Source organism: Armigeres subalbatus, chromosome 1, assembly GCF_024139115.2.
Source record: "Armigeres subalbatus isolate Guangzhou_Male chromosome 1, GZ_Asu_2, whole genome shotgun sequence".
NCBI classification, from domain to species: domain Eukaryota; kingdom Metazoa; phylum Arthropoda; class Insecta; order Diptera; family Culicidae; genus Armigeres; species Armigeres subalbatus.
In genome coordinates, this window is record NC_085139.1 from 114,756,916 (window position 1) to 114,774,296 (window position 17,381).

General features: G+C 45.0%; 1 protein-coding gene and 1 long non-coding RNA gene across 2 annotated transcripts in view; one reads left to right on the plus strand and one right to left on the minus strand.

Moving 5' to 3' along the window:
* LOC134204981 (protein Skeletor, isoforms B/C-like) overlaps positions 1–17,381 on the minus strand; it is a 59,090-nt gene that overhangs the window by 9,715 nt on the left and 31,994 nt on the right. Inside the window, exons 2-3 of the mRNA XM_062679831.1 lie at positions 1,360–1,515; positions 950–1,297 (exon numbers count right to left, since the gene is read on the minus strand). Coding sequence (XP_062535815.1) covers positions 950–1,297; positions 1,360–1,515 — 504 coding nt within the window. The remainder of the gene's footprint in view (positions 1–949; positions 1,298–1,359; positions 1,516–17,381) is intronic.
* LOC134205602 (uncharacterized) lies at positions 6,237–6,878 on the plus strand. Its single transcript, XR_009978161.1, has 3 exons — positions 6,237–6,519; positions 6,585–6,655; positions 6,723–6,878. It is a non-coding gene; the product is annotated as an uncharacterized LOC134205602 (long non-coding RNA).

Sequence of the window (17,381 nt, forward strand, 5' to 3'; positions counted from 1 at the left end):
GCGTAGTCCCCGGATCAGCGAATCCAAACTCCCAAGTTAGTATGCCGGTACAGTCGTACCAATCCAGCATCCTGCTGGAAACGGTTGCTCTTCTTGTTATAGACCAGAATAACATGGATCACTCTGCTAGTGCACTACTCGGTTGATGATCGATGTGTAACTTCATTACCAAGAAATTGTCCAATGCACTCAACCTCCGCCATGCGAAGGCAGACCTTTCCGAGTTTAGAATCTGCGAATTCCCCAAGCAGATCAAACGCAAATTGATTGCTTCAATCAACTCCAAGTTGCCTTCGTACAATACCACGCTCGAGTTCCTAATCCTGAAAAGGCCCACCGGTGGCAACCGAAAAAGACTTTTGTAAGTGATGCTATTCATGGGATGGAATTACTTTAATATGAAAAGTAAACGCTCTACATTTTTGCTAATTCACGTTTTCGGGCCTTTGAGCCTCCTGAAACGGCTCAGATTTACCGAATATTCTGAACAAAAACACGATCAAGCGCGTGCTAATTTAGCAACCGCAACCGAGCAGAACAAAGTATTCCGGATCTCGCCAATGCATGCTAATCAAAACCACGATCAACGCACAATTTATCAGAATCTCACATGCCTTATCATCAAAACCATAAAAGATGGTCTTTACTTGGGCAAAGGTGTGAGAGTAGATACGTAGTGGAATACATAATTAACGAAGATATTTTTGCCTATTCAAATAGGCTAGATATTAAGTAATCATTTAGGGCGATGCTAATAGTGTTTGTGCGTCTCTCAACTTTGCCAAAAAAATGTTTAATTCAAAAAATAATTGAGATTATGTTTTGGCTCTGCTCCAGTTGAGCGTTCATTCTGCTAGATCTATCAAGTTTCTAGAATTTCTCCAAGAAATATTTTCAAATGTTTTCTAAAATGTCATGAATTTCAACATTATCGCCCATAAATCCATACCTGGAGCTTCTCCATCGTAGTTGAAGTTCGGTATCAGCAGCGTCTGCGCATCGACGATCACAATGTTGTCCGAACTAACGTCGTGCACTCCGCCCAGCTGTCCGATTTTGGTCGGCCTAGGAAAATCCAAATCGTTCCGAATGACGACATCGCCGAAGTTGACACTAAAATCGTCGCACCAAATCGAGAACCACCGGATGTCCCGAAGGGTTTTTCCCTCCGGCAGCGACAGGGTGATGTCTTCGTTGCGGTACTTTCGCAGCACCCCGGAACGACCGCGCTCATCCCGCAAACGGTGGGCCCCTTTGTTGCTGGGTGCACGAGTGTTTCCCACGTAGAAGTACGCAGCTTAGGAAGTGATTAAGATTACTTATTTGATTTGACGATCTTACGACTGGTTGGGAACTTACCTGGACCTTCTCCGTCGTAATTGAAATTCTTCAGAAATATGGTTCGCGCATCGACGGCGTACACTGAGCCTGATACTCCATGATGCAGCTGGGTTAGATCACCGATTTTGGTGCCGTAATATCCCTGGAGGGCATCTACGCTGGACACGATACCACCTGTAAAATAGAGAAAGCGTTTTCGTGAGATAGTTTCTGTTTCCTCAATTAAACATCTACTGGTTTACGAAAATTATCGAATTCCAAGTTACATTCTCTCCTTTCACTTTTTCATGATCTACATAAGTTGCTCTACGCAACATGACAACATACACAGGCATTCGTGCTCGGTCCCCAAAAAAATAACACTCTTGCCTAATTTAGTGTAAACACAGGGTTCGGGCTCCAACGATGCTAATAAAAACGACAAGGTTAACGACTTCCAGCAATCAGCTACTAGCAGACCCGTCGGAGACAGTCAGTCGTCTGGTGAGAGTGTGAACAAAGCAGGGCGACAGCGAATTCAGTTTGAAGACCCCAAAGCGCCACCGCACTCACGCCTTGTTGATTATGGGACAGCGCAGCGCTCGCTTCGAAGCAATTAGTCACGTGGGGTATGATGAACGATCCACCACCACCTAGAGGAGCAATCACAAAAGAGTCAACCCTGGAGAATGCATGCTCGGAGGGGCGTGGAGGAAATGCAGGCTTTCGCTGATTTTCCGCTTCGGAAAGGAACCCAGTCTAGCGGAAAAGAGATGCAACCAATTGAAATAGGAAATGGGGTTCGACAATAATCACACGTTGGATAGTACGTGTTTGTAGAAAAGTGTTTGACTGGGAGCCTTCAAATGAGTACGTAATGCGTTATTCACGTATGCGAATTTTTGAAAAAAAATCCGGCGTTTGGTGTTTACGTAAACGTTTTTGAATTCTTCGAATCACATTTGTATGTAATTCATAGTCGGGGTACTTATAATTTATGTTTCAGAGCACTATGGAAACATGGGTGCAATAGAGGAAAAAATAATAATGCATAGCTACATTGTGACCGACAAGTGGTGAGAAGAATAAATTGGCTAATGTTAATCGCTTGGAGTGATTGATTGCGGCGAATAATCAGTTAGCGAGTTGTTGATTGATGCGATGTTTGTATGGATTGGCTATGGATATGATTGGATATAGGTTGTAAAAGTATATTTGATTGTTGTTATGTAGGTAATTCAACACCTACGATAATTAACTGCATTCAAATCAAAGTGAAAATCGTGCGAATTGCACACGACGATTGTAAAAGGAACGAATTGGGCAGGGTAATTGAAAACAAGCCATAAGTATTGCCAGCGCTTGTGGATTTCCGAATAAGAGACGTGAGAAATTTCATCTTCAAGAGGTGCACATTGGGGTTTACACGGTCGTGAACTCTTCTCCATGGATATTGCGCCACATGTTTTCCAAACGAGAATAGTGAACTCCACTTTGCGCACCGAAATTGCATAATTAATGATCACGAACAACACCGAAAGCGGTGAATTTCGGTCACCATCACGCCCGTCATACATTCGTTCAATCCGTTTCCATCGCACCGTGACCAACCGACACCATTTCCATTCCGATTATGGTGCCGCGAACGCAATTGCCGAAATTCTGTCCTCCACCCATCATCATCCGGCGGCAGAACTGGATTCCGAACCGGTTTCGCATTCTCGCCAGCATAGCAGTCAGTGTGGGATCAACAACGCCAACGGTAGACAAAATGACGCGACCGCAAAACTGAAATTCGAAGTGAATCTGGTAGACCTTGACTTTTGCGGCCCGAAACGGTGACTAGTGAGGCGGTTGTTGTTGACGGTTTATCAAAAGGATGAGCCGATCGATCTTGGATGGTAAGCGCAGCCAATCCTCTGTTATTGGATCGCATGCGCGTAGATTGGACAGCTGAGCTGATGCGGGGTAGGAGTCGGCCACTTTGTAGTTAAAACGATAGTTAATAATTATCATAATGGAGCCGGGAGCGTTTGAGGGATTAGCTTTTATTTAATGGAAAGTTGTTCAGACTTTAACAGGTTTGTATGGTTTGGGTTTTCTTCGCACCCTTTTATCTATTTAATGCTATTTTCGCGTTTATTTCAGTATTTCAGTTTTAACTAGTTTCTCAGAAATTCGCCGCTTTATGATCTCTGGATATTATTTAAATCCCTGGGGACAATTTCAGCAAATGTGCAATTTGTAAACATCACGATTGAAAAGCCTCGTCAATTTGCGTTAACATTTAGCTTCCAGTCTAGCCTACTCAGTAAAAGATGCTACGCCATTGATGAAAATAATGATTGACGGATTGGTTGATCTTGAAATCCGAAATTCAATTTATATTTTTTTGCTTTTTGAATTAAAGCTATGAATCGGTATTCAAAATCAGTCACCAAATAAGAATCTCATTAGTTCAAGTGATTGGGTTATGTTGTGTATCAAAACGCTCCAGTTGTCCTATAAAAAAGCTAATCTTTTCAGCATAAAATTCTTCCACATATAATTTCTCTTGGCACTGCAGGAGATTTGCTGGATAGGACAGAAAGTGTGGAAAAGCGGGCATCGAGCGGTTACCTTCTATCAAAGCTGCGGCACCACTAATGGGCTGGGAACTGGCTTCATAGTGCTGGGCAAGATGCGCCAACGTTGGCAGCCAATCAACGCAAGTATGTACAAGCTGATGATAAAAGGGCATTTCTTCTACGCACAGCTGGAGCAGACATACGACGGATGCCCACTGCTGGATGTCAAAATCGTCATCGGGGACATGAACACACAGGTAGGAAAGGAAAAATTTATATACCGGTCATCGGACCGGATAGTCTGCACATCGTATCGAACGACAACGGCCTCCCGCGGAATCACCTTCTTTCCCCGCAAAGATATGCACAAGGCCACATGAAGATCACCTAACCAAGACACAGGAAACCAAATCGACCACGTTCTAATCGACGGTAAATTCTATAATGAATCCGACCACTACCTCGTTGCAGTATGCCTGCGCTCAAAGCTCTCGACGGTGGACAAAGAGCGTCGAAGTCGAATGCCACAGCTTAACATTGAGCGTCTACAAGACGGTAGACTAGCTCAACGATACGCGCAGCAGCTGGAAGTGGCACTTCCAACGGAAGAGCAGCTAGGCGCATCGTCTCTTGAAGATGGCTGGAGAGATACTCGATCTGCCATTGGTAGCACCGCAACCGCAGCACTTGGCACGGTGTCCCCGGATCAGATAAACGACTGGTATGACGGCGAATGTGAGCAGTTAGTGGATAAGAAGAATACAGCATGGGCGACATTTCTGCAACACCGCAACACCGGGCGAACGAGGCACGATATAAACGAGCGCGGAATAGACAAAACTTGATTTTCCGGAGGAAAAAGCGCCAGCAGGAAGATCGAGACCGTGAAGAGAGGGAGCAACTATACCGCGCTAATAACACACGAAAGTTCTATGAGAAGTTGAACCGTTCACGTAAGGTCCACGTGCCACAGCCTGATATGTGTAAGGACAAAAACTGAAATCTTCCCACGAACCAGGGTGAGGTGATCCAAATGTGGCGGCAGCACTATCAAGAACATCAGAATGGCGATATGGCTGACGAAGGTGGCAGTATGGTGATGCACCTGGGAGGACGCGCGCAGGACATGATTTAACCGGCTCCGAATCTCCAGGAAATCTAGGAGGAGATTTACCAGCTGAAGAACAACAAAGCCTCTGGGGTTGACCAACTACCAGGAGAGCTATTTAAACACGGTGATGGGGCACTGGCTAGAGTGCTGCACTGGGTCATTACCAAGATTCGGAGACGCATAGTGGCTGGAAATAGTACGCACTTTGGACTCCGCAAGACGCTCCGATCAAATAGAGTTCGCCGCCGTACCAAACTGACAATCTACAAAACGCTCATTATACCAGTAGTCCTCTACGGACATGAGACCTGGACGATGCTTGTGGAGGACCAACGCGCACTTGGAGTTTTTGAAAGGAAAATACTCCGTACCATCTATGGTGGGGTGCAGATGGTGGACGGTACGTGGAGGAGGCGAATAAACCACGAGTTGCATCTGCTGTTGGGAGAACCATCCATCGTTCACACCACGAAAATCGGACGACTGCGGTGGGCCGGGCACGTAGCAAGAATGTCGGACAGTAACCCGGTGAAAATGGTTCTCGACAACGATTCGACGGGCAAGAGAAGGCGAGGTGCGCAGTGGGCAAGGTGGATCGACAAGGTGGAAGATGACTTGTGGACCCTCCGTAGTCTGCAAAATGGAGAAGGCTCTTATGTACCACACAGGCTAATTCGGCCTTAGTCGGAATAAATAAATATATTGAAAAAAGGGAAGGTATGGAGGGGGTATTGTTTTGGGGGTATTTCAACCTAATTTGGAACGCACATTCTTTATCCTAAGGATACGATGATAGAGGGTTAGCGATGCTCTTTGGAAAAGAGGAAGGGTGTGGCGTTAAGTATATTGGTCAGCTATCGATCACTTCTGAACCCCATGGCCGATTTCAACCAAATTCGAATCAAATATTGTCTGTCCTAAGGAAACGATTTTAGTGGATGTTGTAACGTTTTACGTTTTTTACCGTTTAAAATAACGTAAATATTCAAAGCATCAGACGTTTTAATTTTTTTAAGCAAAATCAAGTGTAAATAAAGTTTTGATATTATTTTTTATTATTGTTATTGAGTCTAATAGTTTTTACGTGCTGTCTGTTTAAGTTTAATTTATTATTTGTAGCTTTTGACGTTTTTTTATTTTTAAGTAAAATCATGTTTAAATTCAAAATTAAATTCTGTACGCGTCAACGAGAAAACAAGTCGTCGACATGGTTTGTGTCTCGACTAAAAGTTGTGATGTTTGAGTACTATGACGACAGCCATATTCAATATGGCAACGATACTTTGTAATGTTCTATGTAGTAAAGTTAGCTCGATGTCTCCGAAGGCGCGAACTCTATGTCGCCATTTGAAATTTAAATTGGCGCAATTGCTAAATAATGAGTTAATTGTTGTAGAAGGTTTCTTGTTCAAGAACAAACTCAAACTCGGTCATTTCGCTTCCATAACGGCTGGCATTTAGAAGTTTTGCGAGTTTTAAGAATTTGTATTGCAGAGTTTGAGTAAAGTTCAGTTTGTCGAGGTATTTAAAGTGATTGGAGTGATTTTGTACGTGATTGTAATTAGATTTTTCGTTCGTTTTTTTAGATTTATTTCTTTTGTCGGTGTAGCCGACTTTCGCAAATTTCTATTTTAAAAGTGTAGTGTACTAAAAAAAGGTAAATTTGTTGTTGAACTACTCGTTATCTGTTAAATGTTAATTTATGTTTCGCGTTGGACTTCCAGCGCGTGGCGCTTTTTTTGGTACGGGCTGGAATTTTCGAGGTCGACCCGGAGTCGGCGAAAAGGGTTTACGGCATTTCCGCCGTTTGATCGTTGAAGGAGTTTTGTGGAGTCCGTGCGCTCATCAAGGCCCGCCCTTCGGGGTAGCGAAACGAAGTGTGGTGAAGTTTCGTAAGAATAGTGAAGCGAAAGTGAACCGTCGATCGCCAATTAATCGACGGTGGTCCGAACCCTACGGACCGTTCAGAGAGCTCGGCGCGTGGAATACGTCGCCAATTGCGTACCACGGTGCCGGATTGGAACCGAAGGCAGGGGTTCATTTCATCACGGGCGGTCATATCAGTAAACAGCTAAGCTGTGCGGAGGTACGTTGGCCCTTGTCTGAAGGGAAGATCAACCCGGGAAGCGCGACATCCGTCGACGCAGCTCTCTCGAGAAAATCGGAGGCCTTCCGTCCAGCCGCCACCCACTTCGCAACTTTAATTCGGCCATACTAGCACGGGCTCATCAGCTGCGCGCCATCCTGCAGCTAGGCGATTCTTCTGTCGCCGCCATCGTCAAGGACAGCATCGCCGCCATCGCCACGAACAGGTTCGACGCCATCGTTCCGAACCGGTTCGCCGCCATCGCGCCGGCGAAACCCAGCAAGCCAGCAAGAAAACCTGCGCAGGTATGTGACTAGTGTGTAGACATGGCCATGATCTAGATAAACGTTTCCATTTCCGTACCAACCCCAAATGTGTTCAACCCGAAACAAATAAATCCTACGAATGTTTGAGTAAGAAGATCGAGTAGTTCCGTTTTAGTTCCTTTTAGTTGAAGCAATCGCTGTAAGGTCGCACCGTTTGCTTTCCGTTCCGTTCCGTCATCTGCTTCGATTATTCACTTTGCAAAATTTCTGCCGGGATTTGTTAGCGGGTTGGAAGCGTTTGAGATTTTGACTAACAAAACTTGGGAGGTGGTCAAGTTGGGGCAAACACTTGGCGCAAAGCGTAATTTTAAGTTTCAGCTAGCGACCGTTCGGGTGACCCCTGAGGAGAGAAGTCGAGAATTAGTCGGGCAAAACAACTCGACCGGTGGTCTTTCGGATCCCGAAAGTGGCGCTTAAGCCACCGGTTATTAATAAACCTCGAGCTGAAGCTACGAACGGTTACAATGTGGGCAGGTCATTTGGAAAGGGGGAGGGTGTTAGTATTATAGATCTGTGGATCTCAGCCTATGATTACGATGGCATCTGATGTGGCCATTTTTGGAGCATCTTATTCCTCTGAAAAACATTATCCACGAGCGGTAGCGGCGATTAAAGACAGTCATTACGACGAAGATTACCTGGACAGTGTCGACACAGAGGAAGAAGCTGTTGAATTGGCGTTAGAAGCTGCGAAGCTTCATTAGAAAGCGGGTTTTCACATCCGTAAGTGGGTGTCTAACAGGAAAAATGTTCTAGAGGCCATCGGAGAGATCAATCCAGCTACAGTGAAGAACCTAACGATGAACAGCCAAAGTGGATTCGAACGATTACTAGTATCTCAGAGTTGCCGGATGAAGATACATTTTGCTTACATACATGAGCCTACATAGAGATCTTGAAGAACTGGCAAATGGCGAACGTGGCTCCTATGAAGCGAATGATGCTTAGCTTCCTTATGAGAATCTACGACCCATTAGACTCCGTTGGTGATACAAGGGAAAATATTGTTACAGAACGTGAGATAAGCTGGACTGGAGTCAACAAATTCCGAGTGATATTTTTGAACGGTGGAAGCTATGGCTGGAAGTTCTCAATGAGTTGAACAACGTGAAGATTCCGCGATGTTATTTCCATGTATACGATCCAAACTACTACGATAATTTAGAGCTCCGTATTTTCGTGGACGGCAGTGAACAACAATGGATGTTCTACTGTAGCCTATTTCCGAGAGCTTGACAATGGACAGACACGATGCGCTCTTGTAGCATCTAAAACTAAAGTTACCCCATTACAGCTTTTGTCTACTCCACGTATTGAACTCCAGGCGGCAGTCATCGGTGCTCGGCTACGTAAGACGTAAGGCCATTCTATAAAGATCAAGCGAACCTTTTTCTGGAGTGATTCAAATACAGTTGTTTCGTGGATAAGATCAGACACGGCAATACGTAGCCTTTCGCGTAAATGGGGTCCTAAGTATATCGAGTATCGAATAGTGGCGGTAGCTAGGTACCAGGATAAACGTAGCAGATGAGGCATCAAAATGGGAAAAAGGTCCGAATTGCAAACCAGACAGCAGGTGGATCCGTGGTCCCGCATTTTTGTACGAAACGGAGAATGATTGGCCGAAAGATAAGTTGGATTTACTGGAAGAAACATCAGAAGAACTGCGTCCGATATACATAGGCCATCATTTCGTGCCTGTTCCAATGATTGACGTAAATCGTTTCTCGAAATACGAGCGTCTACTGCGCAGCACAGCGTACATTTATCATCTTTGCGATGTCACACTTGAGCGAGTACCAAAGGAGTGTAAGCAATTGTTGTCATCTGAGGATCTGCAGAAAGCTGAAAGGAGTTTGTGGCGCATTGCACAAGTAGAATATTAGCGAGACGAATTATCTACACTGCAGCGGAACGTAAAGGCATCACTAGAACAGCAGGAAGCTTTGGAAAAAACTAGCTCGATCGTGAAGCTCACCCCACTATTAGACGAGTATGGGATTCTACGGTGTGACACCCGAATTGCAGAAGCTGATTACATCAGTTACGACACCAGATTCCCTATCATATTACGAAAACAACATCCGATTACCAAATTGCTTTTGGATTGGTACCACCGAACTTATCGACATGGCAATAACGAAACCATTGTCAATGTAATTCGACAAAAATTTTATATTCCGAAATTGCGAATCGAAGTACGCTCCACTAAGTACTCTACTAATTGCTGTCAGTGGTGCCACATCTACAAGGCCAAGCCAATAGCACCGAAAATGGGACAACTTCCAATGATACGGATAACTCCGTATATACGTCCATTCACGTTTGTAGGTATTGATTATTTTGGACCCTATACGTAAAAGTAGGTCGCAGATCAGTCAAACGTTGGATCGCACTATTCACGTGTCTGACAGTCCGAGCTATACACATGGAAGTAGTATTTAGTTTGTCAACCGATTCATATTGAAAAGCTATACGGCGTTTCATTGCCCGAAGAGGGGCCCCACAGGAAATATTTATGGATAATGGTTCGAACAATACATTCCACGATATGCAGTACTTTTACGCCACACATTGGGATCGTTACCTACTGCACGGAAATTGGATGACGAGGAATCCGCTCTCTGTTAGCTCTGTTAGCTGAAGCTGTTAGCTTCAGAAACTCTGTTAGCTGAAGCTGAACATATGGTTAACTCCCGACCATTAATATTCGTGCCACTCGACGACGAACAACAGGAGTCCTTAACTCCAAATTATTTCTTGATGCTGAGTTCAACTGGCGTTCACCAAGCGGTGAAGACTCCGGTGGACGTTAAGAAGACAGTTTCAAACGGCTGGTTTAGAGTTCAATATATGTTGGACATATTTTGGTAGAAATGGATCATCGAATACCTGCCAGTAATTGCCCTACGAAGCAAGTGGTTCTACGATGTCGCACCTATAACGGAAGGAATGTTAGTTGTGATTGACGATGCAGAAAAGCGCAACGAGTGGGTATGGCGGAGACGGAGTGGCACGCAAAGCTGACGTAAATACATCTAATGGTGTTTTGAAAAGATCGGTAAATAAACTTGCCGTACTTGACGTGAGGATGCCGCTGGCAACTCTGTTGACGGGCAGCCCCTTCAATAATTCACCAGCCTCTTCATCCTCAACACGGGGATACCTTCGAGGTGGTCGATGAATTCGTCTACCTTCGATCCTTGTTACCGGCTGATAATAATGTTAGTCGTGGAATACGAAAGCGCATCATCTGACAACGCCGGGCCTACTACGGGCTCCAGAAGAAACTGCGGTCAAGAAAGATTCACCACTGCACCAAATGTGTCATGTACAAAACGCTTATAAGTCGGGTAGTCTGCTACAGATATGAAATTTGGACAATGCTCCAGAATGACTCTCGAGCAGCACAAGTCAGACAAAAATAGTTACAGCAACATGATTGTAACTAAATCTGGTCACAACTGAGTGGCAGTAACCTATATAGAACAAGTGTGCTGTTAGGGCTTGCAAGCACTCGGAGTATTCGAGAGACGGGTGCTTTGGGCAATATTTGGCCATGTTCAAGAAGCCGGTGTGTGGCGGCTAAGCAAGCACGCCCGGATCTATGGCAAACCCAGCATCCAGAAGGTAGCTAAAGCCAAAAGGGTAAGATGGGCAGGGCATGTTGCAAGAATGCCGGACAGCAACCCTGCAAAGATGGTGTTTGCTGACCATGTACAGGACGACTTGGCGAACGAGGGGTGCATTCGAGGATGGAGATCTGCGGTCTCGGACCGTGTATTGTGGCGTCAAATTGTTGATCCAGTGTTATCTGTTTAGATGTAAGCTAAATAAGTGAAAATAAAATTACTTCAAGAATTCCTCCGGATATTCCTCAGGCATTCTTCCAGATAATCCTCCAGGAGTTAATTCGAACATTCATCCAGATATTCCGTCGAATATTCTTTCAGGAACTCCTCCCGATATTCCTTCGAATATTCCTTTAGTCCACTGGATATTACACCAGGAATTCGTTCGGATATTCGTCCAAGAATTCCTTCGGATATTCTTCCAGGAGTTCCTCCTGATTTTTTCCCAGAAATTCCTTTAGGTATTCCTCCAAAAATCAATTTGGATATTTCTCCAGACCTGCGAATATTTTTTTAGATTTCCTCCGGATGTTCCTCGAGGAGTTCCACCTTATTTCCGTTCTAGAATTCCTTCGGTTATTCTCCGAGGAATTTCTTTGGATATTTCTCCAGTAATTCTCTCGGATATTCCTCCATGAATTCTACCGGATATTCCTCCATGAATTCTTCCGAAAGAATTCCAAGGGGAATGTCCAAAGGAATTCCCGAAGAAATATCCGAGGGAATTCCTGAAGGAATATCCGGGGGAATACCTGGAGAAATGTCCGCAGGAACCTGTTCTGCCGTAATCTGGCAAAGTGACGTATACGCCATTTTCCAAAAATGGTGTTAACGAGTAGTACTCATCGTACTCTTTAACAGAAAAAATGAAAACATGTATGTTGTAAAATGGCGCATACGTCACTTTTTCCGATTACGGCAGTGTTGTGATGTATAGAGCAGTTAAAGTATTAAACATAGCAGCCACTGGTTTATGATGAACGACAGAAAAAGATTATTATAAATCAGTCATCCATCTAATATTGTGGAAAACAGTAGCTAAAAAAGAAGTATATCAAATATCCGGTCACAACAATGGCGAAGTCGAGTCTCCCTCTACTGGATACGCGGAACCTTTTTTGAAAGCTGTCAAATATTCTATGAAATTCGAATCCAATTATAGGTATAAATTAGGTGTTTCGTGGCACTTCAAATAAAACTAATTTGCGATTTCAGTGCTTTTTTTAAATCATTAGTGGTCTCTGATAGGGAAGGCAGAGTACCTTGTATTGATACTATGGCGATAGACGCAACACAAAATTAGATCAGTCCGATTGAGAAGGCGGAATACATTATGTTCGAGAATTTTGACAAAATGGTCTCTGATAGGGAAGGCAGAGTAACCGATAAAAGACCAAGTACAGCAGTTTTGTATCTTCGAATTGTAGATTTCGGAGCTCTGATAGAGAAGGCAGAGTGTCCCAAAGAAAATGTCTAGTATCCCAATTCGTAATCATTCTATGGCAAAGGAGGCTGATCCCTCAATATATTCGTTTGAAAAAGCGATACATTTGTATGAAACCGTGGATCAATGCTTATTTTTTCATATAAAGGGCAGAGAGTAGTTGAGAACGTCGAAGATAATTTATCAGCTATTATGAAAATACCAACTTCCGGTATGGATTAAATTCAACTACGCAACAGTTTGATAAACATACTTGTGAACATAGAAAATGTAATGGTTTAAAGTTTCGTGGCAATGTAACTTCAGGTACCTACAACAATAATCAATGGAATCAATAAGCTTGATATATATGCAATATTGCGTTTAAAAATATTGTGTCAAAGAAGTGAAGCAATTGAAAGGATGGATGTTTGCAATAATCGTTGCGAGCTTATAATAACGATGCAAAACAATTCAAAAGCTAATGTCACTTTACAAATAAAATACTTATGACCTCGACAATTGTCAAAGTATTTATTCTAAAATATTGTGGTTGGAATCTCTAAGCATGTAGTAAGGAAGATTTGAGAGATAAGACTGAATGCTAAACTTTAGGCTTTGCAACTTTATTCCATAATTTAATTGTGAATATGAATTTACAATTAGGATGAAGTTTATCACGACAAAACGGCAAATAAAAAAAATTAAAGGTAAGGTTAATGGAACTTTTATATCAATGGCGGCGAAATTTATCACGTTTTCAAGCAATTTGAAGTAAAAAATATTAGAGAAGGCAAATAATGTTCAGTCGATTCTACGTTTACGGACTTGGCGTAAGTAATAAAAAATTCTCATGAAATCTGATTAAAATCATAGTTGTTATGCTACTGTTTAAAATAAAATACTTTAGTGGTTTTTAAGAACAAGAAAAACAAGTGGGTATTTAATTGAGCTGAGTTCTGAAGAACCTGAATACACAATATTTCGATAGTAGAATATTACAGTGAATAAGAGATGACAATGAAATACTGCTATTTGTGATTATAGCTCATAATAAGGCTAATAATGTTTCGAAAGTACATGTATGAACAGTTCGATATGATTTGATAACTCTTCTTCTTCTTCTTCTTCTTCTTCTTATTGGCATTACATCCCCACACTGGGACAGAGCCGCCTCGCAGCTAAGTGTTCATTAAGCTTTCCACACTTGTTAACCCTCTTTCAAGAGGGTCAAGAGGCTCTGAAGCCTTTTTTAAGAGGCTCGAAAACCTGTCTTCAAGAGGTTCGGATTTTTTCCTTCTTTCAAGAGGCTTGGAAGCCTCCTTTCAAGAGGCTTGGAAGCCTCCTTTCAAGAGGCTTGGAAGCCTCCTTTCAAGAGGCATGGAAGCCTCCTTTCAAGACGCCTCCTTTCAAGACGCTTGGAAGCATCCTTTTAAGACGCTTTGAAGCCTCTTTTCAAGACGCTTGGAAGCCTCCTTTCAAGACGCTTGGAAGCCTCCTTTCAAGATGCTTGGAAGCTTCCTTTCAAGAGGCTTGGAAGCCTCCTTTCAAGAGGCTTGGAAGCCTCCTTTCAAGAGGCTTGGAAGCCTCCTTTCAAGAGGCGTGGAAGCCTCCTTTCAAGAGGCGTGGAAGCCTCCTTTCAAGAGGCTTGGAAGCCTCCTTTCAAGAGGCTTGGAAGCCTCCTTTCAAGAGGCTTGGAAGCCTCCTTTCAAGAGGCTCGGAAGCCTCCTTTCAAGAGGCTTGGAAGCCTCCTTTCAAGACGCTTGGAAGCCTCCTTTCAAGAGGCTTGGAAGCCTCCTTTCAAGACGCTTGGAAGCCTCCTTTCAATACGCTTGGAAGCCTCCTTTCAAGAGGCTTGGAAGCCTCCTTTCAAAAAGCTTGGAAGCCTCCTTTCAAGAGGCTTGGAAGCCTCCTTTTAAGATGCTTGGAAGCTTCCTTTCAAGAGGCTTGGAAGCTTCCTTTCAAGAGGCTTGGAAGCCTCCTTTCAAGAGGCTTGGAAGCCTCCTTTCAAGAGGCTTGGAAGCCTCCTTTCAAGAGGCTTGGAAGCCTCCTTTCAAGAGGCTTGGAAGCCTCCTTTCAAGAGGCTTGGAAGCCTCCTTTCAAGAGGCTTGGAAGCCTCCTTTCAAGAGGCTTGGAAGCCTCCTTTCAAGAGGCTTGGAAGCCTCCTTTCAAGAGGCTTGGAAGCCTCCTTTCAAGAGGCTTGGAAGCCTCCTTTCAAGAGGCTTGGAAGCCTCCTTTCAAGAGGCTCAGAAGCCTCCTTTCAAGAGGCTCGGAAGCCTCCTTTCAAGAGGCTTGGAAGCCTCCTTTCAAGAGGCTTGGAAGCCTCCTTTCAAGAGGCTTGGAAGCCTCCTTTCAAGAGGCTTGGAAGCCTCCTTTCAAGAAGCTTGGAAGCCTCCTTTCAAGAAGCTTGGAAGCCTCCTTTCAAGAGGCTTGGAAGCCTCCTTTCAAGAGGCTTGGAAGCCTCCTTTCAAGAGGCTTGGAAGCCTCCTTTCAAAAGGTTTGGAAGCCTCCTTTTTAAAGGCTCGGAAGCCTCCTTTCAAAGGCTCGGAAGCCTCCTATCAAAAGGCTTGTAAGCCTCCTTCCTAGAGGTTCGGAAGCCTCGTTCCAAGATGCTCGGAAGCCTATGTTCAAAAGGCTTGGAAGCCTATTTTCAAAAGGCTTGGAAGCCTCCTTTCAATAGGCTCGGAAGCTTCCTTTCAAGAGGCTGGGTAGCCTCCTTTCAAGAGGCTTGGAAGCCTCCTTTCAAGAGGCTTGGAAGCCTCCTTTCAAGAGGCTTGGAAGCCTCCTTTCAAGAGGCTTGGAAGCCTCCTTTCAAGAGGCTTGGAAGCCTCCTTTCAAGAGGCTTGGAAGCCTCCTTTCAAGAGGCTTGGAAGCCTCCTTTCAAGAGGCTTAGAAGCCTCCTTTCAAGAGGCTCGGAAGCCTCCTTTCAAGAGGCTCGGAAGCCTCCTTTCAAGAGGCTCCTTTCAAGAGGCTTGGAAGCCTCCTTTCAAGAGGCTTGGAAGCCTCCTTTCAAGAGGCTTGGAAGCCTCCTTTCAAGAAGCTTGGAAGCCTCCTTTCAAGAGGCTTGGAAGCCTCCTTTCAAGAGGCTTGGAAGCCTCCTTTCAAGAGGCTTGGAAGCCTCCTTTCAAGAGGCTTGGAAGCCTCCTTTCAAGAGGCTTGGAAGCCTCCTTTCAAGAGGCTTGGAAGCCTCCTTTCAAGAGGCTTGGAAGCCTCCTTTCAAGAGGCATGGAAGCCTCCTTTCAAGAGGCTTGGAAGCCTCCTTTCAAGAGGTTCAGAAGCCTCCTTTCAAGAGGTTCGGAAGCCTCCTTTCAAGAGGCTCGGAAGCCTCCTTCCAAGAGGCTCGGAAGCCTCCTTTCAAGAGGCTTGGAAGCCTCCTTTCAAGAGGTTCGGAAGCCTCCTTTCAAGAGGTTCGGAAGCCTCCTTTCAAGAGGCTCGGAAGCCTCCTTTCAAGAGGCTCGGAAGCCTCCTTTCAAGAGGCTCGGAAGCCTCCTTTCAAGAGGCTCAGAAGCCTCCTTTCAAGAGGCTCAGAAGCCTCCTTTCAAGAGGCTCAGGAAGCCTCCTTTCAAGAGGCTCAGAAGCCTCCTTTCAAGAGGCTCAGAAGCCTCCTTTCAAGAGGCTCAGAGCCTCCTTTCAAGAGGCTCAGAGCCTCCTTTCAAGAGGCTCAGAAGCCTCCTTTCAAGAGGCTCAGAAGCCTCCTTTCAAGAGGCTCAGAAGCCTCCTTTCAAGAGGCTCTGGAAGCCTCCTTTCAAGAGCTCAAGCCTCCTTTCAAGAGGCTCAGAAGCCCCCTTTCAAGAGGCTCAGAAGCCTCCTTTCAAGAGGCTTGGAAGCCTCCTTTCAAGAGGCTTGGAAGCCTCCTTTCAAGAGGCTCAAACCTCCTTTCAAGAGGCTCAGAAGCCTCCTTTCAAGAGGCTCAAGCCCCCCCTTTCAAGAGGCTCCAGAAGCCCCTTTCAAGAGGCTCAAGCCCCCTTTCAAGAGGCTCAGAAGCCCCTTTCAAGAGGCTCAGAGCCTCCTTTCAAGAGGCTCAGAAGCCTCCTTTCAAGAGGCTCGAAGCCTCCTTTCAAGAGGCTCAGAAGCCTCCTTTCAAGAGGCTCAGAGCCTCCTTTCAAGAGCTCAGAAGCCTCCTTTCAAGAGGCTCAGAGCCTCCTTTCAAGAGGCTCAGAAGCCTCCTTTCAAGAGGCTCAGAAGCCTCCTTTCAAGAGGCTCAGGAAGCCTCCTTTCAAGAGGCTCGACAGCCTCCTTTCAAGAGGCTCAGCAGCCTCCTTTCAAGAGGCTCAGCAGCCTCCTTTCAAGAGGCTCAGCAGCCTCCTTTCAAGAGGCTCAGCAGCCTCCTTTCAAGAGGCTCAGCAGCCTCCTTTCAAGAGGCTCAGGAAGCCTCCTTTCAAGAGGCTCAGAAGCCTCCTTTCAAGAGGCTCAGAAGCCTCCTTTCAAGAGGCTCAAGCCTCCTTTCAAGAGGCTCAGAAGCCTCCTTTCAAGAGGCTCAGAAGCCTCCTTTCAAGAGGCTCAGAAGCCTCCTTTCAAGAGGCTCAGAAGCCTCCTTTCAAGAGGCTCAAGCCTCCTTTCAAGAGGCTCGGAAGCCTCCTTTCAAGAGGCTCAGAGCCTCCTTTCAAGAGGCTCAGAAGCCTCCTTTCAAGAGGCTCAGAGCCTCCTTTCAAGACTCAAGCCTCCTTTCAAGAGGCTCAGAAGCCTCCTTTCAAGAGGCTCGGAAGCCTGTTTCCAAGAGGCTCGGAAGCCTCATTTCAAGAGGCTCAGAAGCCTCCTTACAGGAGGCTCAGAAGCCTCCTTTCAAGAGGGTCAGAAGCCTCCTTTCTAGAGGTTTAGAAGCCACCTTTCAAGAGGCTCAGAAGCCTCCTTTCAAGAAACTCAGAAGCTCCTTTCAAAAGGCTTAGAAGCCTCCTTCTAAAATGCTCGGAAACCTC